General features: G+C 45.0%; 1 protein-coding gene across 1 annotated transcript; it reads right to left on the bottom strand.

Annotated features, from left to right (window-relative positions):
- Nucleotides 1-354: 354 nt before the first annotated feature.
- On the bottom strand, nt 355-8,279 carry LOC120030710 (synaptotagmin-4-like). The gene is made up of 3 exons (XM_038976160.1): nt 7,295-8,279; nt 2,066-2,186; nt 355-1,459 (listed from the first exon to the last, which is right to left on the bottom strand). The coding sequence occupies exons 1-3, from the start codon at nt 8,123-8,125 to the stop codon at nt 1,122-1,124; spliced, it is 1,290 nt and encodes a 429-aa protein (XP_038832088.1). The 5' UTR covers nt 8,126-8,279; the 3' UTR covers nt 355-1,121.
- Between the last annotated feature and the right edge of the window lie 845 nt (nt 8,280-9,124).

Below are 9,124 nucleotides of genomic sequence, written 5' to 3'. Positions count from 1 at the left end.
GATATTACATTATACAGTGCCATGACATCATCTGAGAGTAGCTCTCATCTGACTGATTACATCATCCTCTCAGAGACGGAGGGAGGGAGTGATGAACAACTCCAAGATGTTCTGAGGACAGGCCAGTGGAATGTAAGGGAATCTTGATTAGATTCTATAGAACGTTCAGTGGATTCTGGAACATTCATTAGATTTCAGAATGTTCACCAGATTCTAAAACTTTGGATTATTCTGCTCAGGCACACTAGGAACTGAAGTTCAGGGTGTATGATTTGTGTACAGGACGTTAAAACCTGTGTTTATTTGAAGGAGATGTGTGTGAAGCGTTGAAATAAAACACACACAGACGTTTGAGGCGGTTTTCTCGGAACATGTTTTATAGTAAGGTACATTTCCTGCTGACTTTGTGCTCACAGTAAAGAAGACAGAATACACACTGCCTCTCATCCCCTCTGACCTAAACGCACACACACACGCACACACACGTGCACACGCACATTGTCCTTACTGCACTCCAAGCTTCGTTCTTGTCACCTCATTTAGGATTTTCTCGCCCCTCTGATGCAATGATATGAAATACCACTTTTACTTACAAAACATAGTCAGGAACTCAACCAGAAGAGTACAAAAACCAACAAATAAATAAATAAAACATTTGATAAATAATAGATAGCATCTTTAGAAAATAAAGGGTTGAAAATTCACGTCTTTATACAGCAGTAGTAATATTAACAGGTTTAGTTATTTTGGAGTAATATTTATAGTAACAATAGCAGAAGAAGAGCGTTAGCGACAGTTACTGGGGCGTTCTGCACTGCACACAGTTGCCCGTGATGATCGGTTGTTGTTGCCATGGAGATAGAATTTCATTACCGGGGGTTTTGGAATCGTAGACGAGCGATCGGGTTCCTCGGTCACCAAACCCTAATGACTTCAACGATCGATAAATTGACTGAATGACTGACTGATTAATGACATCACTTAGAATGACCCCCCCCTCCCAAACCCATACCCCCTTTCACTTAGCAACAGTTCCTTGGGCGTTGGTTGGTTAAACTGACGGTTTCTAGGCAACGCCTGGTTTCTAGGCAATGCCCTTACGCCATCACAACCCTAAAACCCTAGTCCTCGGACAGGGCGTGCCACTTGGCGATCTGCCGGCGCGGATGGTCGCAGATCTCCCTCCAGTGCTCTCCAGGGGTGCCGGAGGCGGCGTTACCCAGGACCAGGCGCCCCAGGACGGGGTTGGGGGAGCGGGTGGAGTCCCCCCTCCTGGTTGGTGGAGACTCAGAGTCCATTAGGAGGAGCTCCACGCTGGTCTCCCTCAGCCTCTCCTGGGAGGACACGTCAAACACAAACAGCTGGTTGAACACAGGGTTCGGGGAACACTTCTTTACATGGCTCTTCTTCTTACTGACACGCTTCTTCCCTTGGAACAGGTTGACTTTCACATACGGCTCTGGAGGGAGGGAGGGAGGCAGGGGGGGGGGGGGGGGGGGGGCGGGAGGGGTGGAGGGGGGATGGAGGGTGCGAGGGGGGAGGGCGGGAGGGGGGAGGGAGGGAGAGAGAGAGAGAATAGAATTCATAGCACATTATTCCAGCCAAGGATCAATAGAGAGATCAATACAGAGAAGATGACAGAGAGTGTGTGTGTGTGTGTCTCTGTGTGTGTGTGTGTGTGGTATGGACCGGATAAAACTCTGTGCTTCTAAAATGGTTGTATATTACAAGGAGATCAAATTAGCTCCATCTTGTGTCATTACGACCTGTATGAAGAGTTGTATGTCTGACCCAAGTGATATCCTACTCTCTAGTGTACTAGCTTTGACCCAGACCCATAGGGCACTATGTAGGAAACATGGTACCATTCATCATATAAGTCTGTGTGAGTCATATCTGACAGAATAATACTGTGTGTGTGTGTGTGTGTGTGTGTGTGTGTGTGTGTGTGTGTGTGTGTGTGTGTGTGTGTGTGTGTGTGTGTGTGTGTGTGTGTGTGTGTGTGTGTGTGTGTGTGTGTGTGTCTCTGTGTCTCTGTGTCTCTGTGTCTCTGTGTGTGTGTTACCTGAGGTTGTGTGGTTATCGGTCTTGGGCAGGTGGCGAGCCTTCAACACCACCACTGTTAGAGTACTGGTGGTGGACTGGTAACACAGAGACAACAGCAACTCCCCTCGACCAGCACCCCTCTATACACAGACATGGAGGGAGGAGGGAGAGACAGAGAGAGAGGGGTACAGGGAGGGAGGGAGGGAGGGAGGAGGGAGAAAGAGGAGAGAGAGGTAGACGGAGGTGAGGGAGGGAGGAGGGAGAGACATAAAGAGAGTTGGTGAGGGAGGGAGGAGGGAGAGAGAGGAGAGAGAGGTAGACGGGGGTGAGGGAGGGAGGAGGGAGGAGGGAGAGACATAAAGGGAGGAGAGAGGGGTAGACGGAGGTGAGGGAGGGAGGAGGGAGAGAGGGGGAAAGAGGTAGAATTAATAAAAGGATAAATTCAAAGACCTGACATTTTACAGATATCTATATACTGTATGTGCCTCAACACATAGACTCAGCTGTATCAGATCCACTGCAACTGACTCTGTGCGTTGTCTTAGCCAGAGATGAGATGAATTCATTTTCTAGAATGACCACGCACTTACACACGGCCATTTCCTGGCTCCTCCGCTGTGTGACGAATCCCCAGCGGGCCTCCAGTCAGAGAGAGAGAAGAGAGAGAGGGCTGCTCCTGCCACACCCTCCACCCACAGAGTAGAACAGTCCACAGAGTAGAACAGTCCACAGAGTAGAACAGTCCACAGTGTAGAACAGTCCACAGTGTAGAACAGTCCACAGAGTAGAACAGTCCACAGTGTAGAACAGTCCACAGTGTAGAACAGTCCACAGAGTAGAACAGTCCACAGTGTAGAACAGTCCACAGTGTAGAACAGTCCACAGAGTAGAACAGTCCACAGTGTAGAACAGTCCACAGAGTAGAACAGTCCACAGAGTAGAACAGTCCACAGAGTAGAACAGTCCACAGAGTAGAACAGTCCACAGAGTAGAACAGTCCACAGTGTAGAACAGTCCACAATGTAGAACAGCCCACAGTCTCTCTCTCTCTCTCTCTCTCTCTCTCTCTCTCTCTCTCTCTCTCTCTCTCTCTCTCTCTCTCTCTCTCTCTCTCTCTCTCTCTCTCTCTCTCTCTCTCTCTCTCTCTCTCTCTCTCTCTCTCTCTCTCTCTCTCTCTCTCTCTCTCTCTCTCGCTCTCCCTCTCTCCTCTCTTCCTCCCTCCTCCCCCTCTGTGTCCCACACCCACATTAACATTACAGATCCTCAGTACTACAGACATGTGTTCCATACAAGCCCCGCTTCTCTAATCACAACACTTATAGAGCCACAGCTTTTGTTCTCTCCTCTAACAACCACATAGAAGTAGGAACGTGGAGAGTGTTATAGGCAACGGTCTGTTTCTCAGTACCTAGCATCACATTTTCATGAGTGAGTTTGTATCTGTCTATCTATCCATCTATCTCTATCTGTCGTTTGTTCACATGAGACATGAGAGAGAACATACAACTGAGAAACAAGACGTCATCACTACATACAAACCCTTTCGTCCTGTTTCTGTTCTCAGAAGAGCAGCAGCAGGAGGAGCCAAGTTCACCAGAGACATAGAAGAGTCTAGAAGCCTGGTGCACAATACTACACAGAGACAGACACAGCTCTCTCTCTCTCTCTTACACTCTCTCTCTATTTTACACTCTCTCTCTATTTTACTCTCTCTCTCTATTTTACTCTCTCTCTATTTTACACTCTCTCTCTCTTTTACATTTACATTTACATTTAAGTCATTTAGCAGACGCTCTTATCCAGAGCGACTTACAAGTACATACATTCATTTTTTTTTTTTTTGTACTGGCCCCCCGTGGGGGTTTTACACTCTCTCTTTTACACTCACTCTCTCTTTTACACTCACTCTCTCTTTTACACTCACTCTCTCTTTTACACTCTCTCTTTTACACTCACTCTCTCTTTTATACTCTCTCTTTTACACTCTCTCTTTTACACTCACTCTCTCTTTTATACTCTCTCTTTTACACTCTCTCTTTTACACTCACTCTCTCTTTTACACTCTCTCTTTTACACTCTCTTTTACACTCACTCTCTCTTTTACACTCACTCTCTCTTTTACACTCACTCTCTCTTTTACTCTCTCCCTTTTACACTCTCTCTCTTTTACACTCTCTCTTTTACACTCTCTCTTTAACACTCACTCTCTCTTTTACACTCACTCTCTCTTTTACACTCACTCTCCTTTACTCTCTCTCTCTCTCTTACACTCTCTCTTTTACACTCTCTCTTTTACACTCACTCTCTCTTTTACACTCTCTCTCTCTCTTTTACACTCACTCTCTCTTTTACACTCTCTCTTTTACACGCTCTCTTTTACACTCTCTCTTTTACACTCACTCTCTATTTTACACTCTCTCTTTAACACTCACTCTCTCTTTTACACTCTCTCTTTTACACCCACTCTCTCTTTTACACTCTCTCTCTTTTACACTCTCTCTCTTTTGCACTCTCTCTTTTACACTCACTCTCTTTTACACTCACTCTCTTTTACACTCACTCTCTCTTTTACACTCTCTCTTTTACACTCACTCTCTCTTTTACACTCTCTCTCTTTTACACTCTCTCTTTTACACTCACTCTCTCTTTTACACTCACTCTCTCTTTTACACTCACTCTCTCTTTTATTCTCTCTCTTTTACACTCTCTCTTTTACACGCACTCTCTCTTTTACACTCACTCTCTCTTTTACACTCGCTCTCTTTTACACTCTCTCTCTTTTACACTCACTCTCCTTTACTCTCTCTCTCTCTCTCTTACACTCTCTCTTTTACACTCTCTCTTTTACACTCACTCTCTCTTTTACACTCTCTCTTTTACACTCTCTCTCTCTCTTTTACACTCACTCTCTATTTTACACTCTCTCTTTTACACTCACTCTCTCTTTTACACTCTCTCTTTTACACCCACTCTCTCTTTTACACTCTCTCTTTTACACTCTCTCTCTTTTGCACTCTCTCTTTTACACTCACTCTCTTTTACACTCACTCTCTCTTTTACACTCTCTCTTTTACACTCACTCTCTCTTTTACACTCTCTCTCTTTTACACTCTCTCTTTTACACTCTCTCTTTTACACTCTCTCTCTTTTACACTCTCTCTCTTTTACACTCACTCTCTTTTACACTCACTCTCTCTTTTACACTCTCTCTTTTACACTCACTCTCTCTTTTACACTCTCTCTCTTTTGCACTCTCTCTTTTACACTCACTCTCTTTTACACTCACTCTCTTTTACACTCACTCTCTCTTTTACACTCTCTCTTTTACACTCACTCTCTCTTTTACACTCTCTCTCTTTTACACTCTCTCTTTTACACTCACTCTCTCTTTTACACTCACTCTCTCTTTTACACTCACTCTCTCTTTTATTCTCTCTCTTTTACACTCTCTCTTTTACACGCACTCTCTCTTTTACACTCACTCTCTCTTTTACACTCGCTCTCTTTTACACTCACTCTCTCTTTTACACTCACTCTCCTTTACTCTCTCTCTCTCTCTCTCTTACACTCTCTCTTTTACACTCTCTCTTTTACACTCACTCTCTCTTTTACACTCTCTCTTTTACACTCTCTCTCTCTCTTTTACACTCACTCTCTATTTTACACTCTCTCTTTTACACTCACTCTCTCTTTTACACTCTCTCTTTTACACCCACTCTCTCTTTTACACTCTCTCTTTTACACTCTCTCTCTTTTGCACTCTCTCTTTTACACTCACTCTCTTTTACACTCACTCTCTCTTTTACACTCTCTCTTTTACACTCACTCTCTCTTTTACACTCTCTCTCTTTTACACTCTCTCTTTTACACTCTCTCTTTTACACTCTCTCTTTTACACTCTCTCTCTTTTACACTCTCTCTCTTTTGCACTCTCTCTTTTACACTCACTCTCTCTTTTACACTCTCTCTTTTACACTCACTCTCTCTTTTACACTCTCTCTCTTTTACACTCTCTCTTTTACACTCTCTCTTTTACACTCTCTCTTTTACACTCTCTCTCTTTTACACTCTCTCTCTTTTACTCTCTCTCTTTTACACTCTCTCTTTTACACTCTCTCTCTTTTACTCTCTCTCTTTTACACTCACTCTCTTTTACTCTCTCTCTTTTACACTCTCTCTCTTTTACACTCTCTCTCTTTTACACTCTCTCTTTTACACTCTCTCTTTTACACTCTCTCTCTTTTACTCTCTCTCTTTTACACTCTCTCTCTTTTACACTCACTCTCTTTTACACTCTATCTTTTATACTCACTCTCTCTTTTACACTCACTCTCTCTTTTACACTCTCTCTTTTACACTCACTCTTTTACACTCACTCTCTCTTTTACACTCTCTGTTTTACTCTCTCTTTTACACTTACTCTCTCTTTTACACTCTCTCTTTTACAATCTCTCTCTTACTCTCTCTCTCTCTCTCTCTCTCTCTCTCCTACTACTACTACTTTCACCAATGTACACATAATATGTGTGTACAATACAATATAATAGAATATAGTAGAACAGAGCCTACAACTCTCAGCCATAGTACTCCTGTCCTAGACCTCCACAGCCAATGACAGCACTACACAGAGGATGGAATATCACTATCACATCTAGAATGATCTGTTCTAGAATGATCTGTTCTAGAATGATCTGTTCTAGAATGATCTGTTCTAGAATGATCTGTTCTGGAATGATCTGTTCTGGAATGATCTGTTCTGGAATGATCTGTTCTAGAATGATCTGTTCTAGAATGATCTGTTCTAGAATGATCTGTTTTAGAATGATCTGTTCTAGAATGATCTGTTCTAGAATGATCTGTTTTAGAATGATCTAGAGATTCTAAAGATACAATGGCTGGTAGAGTGAGAAATCTGCTATCTGATACAACTAAATGACTGTGGTTAGGTCCAAAAATGCCACCCTATTCCCTATATAGTGGACTCATTTTGACCAGAACCCTATAGGCCCTGGTCAAATGAAGTGTGCTATAGGGAATAGGGTATTAGAATAGGGAATAAGGTGCCATGAGCTGCGATTCTACCTGTGGTTTTCCATTAGTACTGTGTGTTATTAGCCACCTGGAGGCTGTATTGTTAAATCAGGTAGAAACCCTCACTACCCCGAGGACTTCATTCATATTATGATAATGGTAATTATGCCAAGCAGAACTTGTATTAGACGCTAATGGAAGAACCCCTCTCTCTTACCCTGACATTCCTCTTTATGATCTCACGGCTCATGAGGACACGCCCCTCCGCCAGGTTGATCTCGGCCAATGGGACGAGAGTCTCGCCAATGACCTCATCACGGGAGAACCTATCGAAGCTGAGCACCATGAAGTGGAGGGACAGCTCCTGCACACGGACCAATGGGATCCCGTAGAAACTGAAGGTCTCGTCAAACGCCGGGTCCAGAGTCTTCCTCAGGACGCGAGTCTTGACCCGGTGCTTCTTCTCCGGCAGCAGGGTCAGCTTAATGTAGGGGTCAGAGGTCAGGGACTGCTCGTCGGTCGGGGTCAGCCCGTGGGCCTCCTTGATGTGAACCACGAAGGCCTTCTTCTCTGAGTTGTATTCCAGGGAGAAGTGAAGGGTCCCGAGGCCCACGTCAGGGCCTCCCTCCTGGGGTTTGTCTTGGTCAGCGGCACCCTGGGTGGGGATTGGGGTCTGGCCGGAGAGGCTATTGGCGGTGGTAATGGTTGTGGGTGAGGGAACCCCAGGCTGGGTGAACCCTGGGTGGGGGGAGGGAATGTCCAGATCTGGGGAGCTGCGGACCTTGGCGTGGGTCTGGGGGTTGGAGTGTGGAGGTTTGGTGGTGGAGGTGAAGTTGCCGTTCAGGTCACGTTGTTTCTCCAGGTCCAGGTGAAGGGGCGTTCTGCCCCCTGCTGGGCTGGAGGCCGCTTGCTGTTGTCTTTGTTGTTTAACGTTGTTGCTGTTGGCGTTGCAGTTTCCGTTCACGTCGGTCTTGCTTTCATTGGCGGTGGCAGCAAACTTTTTCTTGGCGCTAAGACTCTCCGGATAGATGTCGACGCCTTTGAGCATGTGCACGAACTTGTAGGGTGGTGTCGTCTGTGGCTTGGTGTTTTTACGCTGGCAGCAGATCCAGGCGAAGAGGGAGACGCAGGAGACGAGGCCAAACACACTCACCACTGCAACACTCACTGGCACCTCCACTAGAGAGAGAGCGAGAGGGAGAGAGAGAGAGAGAGAGAGAGAGAGAGAGAGAGAGAGAGAGAGAGAGAGAGAGAGAGAGAGAGAGAGAGAGAGAGAGAGAGAGAGAGAGAGAGAGAGAGAGAGAGAGAGAGAGAGAGAGAGAGAGAGAGAGAGAGAGAGAGAGAGAGAGAGAGACTTTTGTTAACCTCCCCTCCCTCCTGTGGATCTATTGCCTGTGTGTGTGCGTGTATGTTGAATATGCGTACGTTTCCTCTGTCTAACTACATCTGTAGATGAATGTATTGACAAGCTGAATCAGAAACCCACTGCTTATTACCATAACTAACAGGCTGCCTGACTGACTGACTGACGCACTGTCTGAGTCAGAGTCGGCATGACAACAGCACAATCTGGGGCTGTGTCCCCAATGGTATCCTATTCCCTAGATAGTGTCCTATGGGCACTGGTCAAAAGTAGTACAGTACACTATATATGGAATAGGGTGCCATTTGGGGTGGAGTCTGCACAATCTGGGACTCCTACATGACATGACATGACATGACATGACATGACATAACTGAATAATCAAGGGTCGGGTCATACAGTGTGAACAGAGAAATGGCCTTTTGACATAACTTGGCATTTTAATATGTTACAGAGATTTGAGACCAAATTATGAAGTAGCTTATTGATTTATTAATAGTTGATGATTATTCATTAACTATCATTCATCTCAACGGGCCAATCAGTTGAGAGATTGGGGTCTGTTTTGTTAGTTAGCAACACAAAACACATAAAGGTTCTTATATTTGTGTCAGAACAGAAACAGGGAAGGCAACCCCAGTGCCTCACCCCTGTCTTTCAGCTCCACACACACACACACACACA

Source organism: Salvelinus namaycush, chromosome 36 (assembly GCF_016432855.1).
Source record: "Salvelinus namaycush isolate Seneca chromosome 36, SaNama_1.0, whole genome shotgun sequence".
In the NCBI taxonomy this organism is placed as follows: Eukaryota; Metazoa; Chordata; class Actinopteri; order Salmoniformes; family Salmonidae; genus Salvelinus; species Salvelinus namaycush.
This window is presented reverse-complemented; position numbering and strand designations above follow the sequence as displayed.

Coding starts and splice junctions, on each gene's coding strand:
- LOC120030710 (XM_038976160.1), bottom strand. CDS start 8,125: ATGCTCAAAGGCGTCGACATCTATCCGGAGAGTCTTAGCGCCAAGAAA. Junction 2,187..7,294: donor TCATAAAGAGGAATGTCAGG/GTAAGAGAGAGG, acceptor GTCTGTGTATAG/AGGGGTGCTGGTCGAGGGGA. Junction 1,460..2,065: donor CGATAACCACACAACCTCAG/GTAACACACACA, acceptor CCCTCCCTCCAG/AGCCGTATGTGAAAGTCAAC.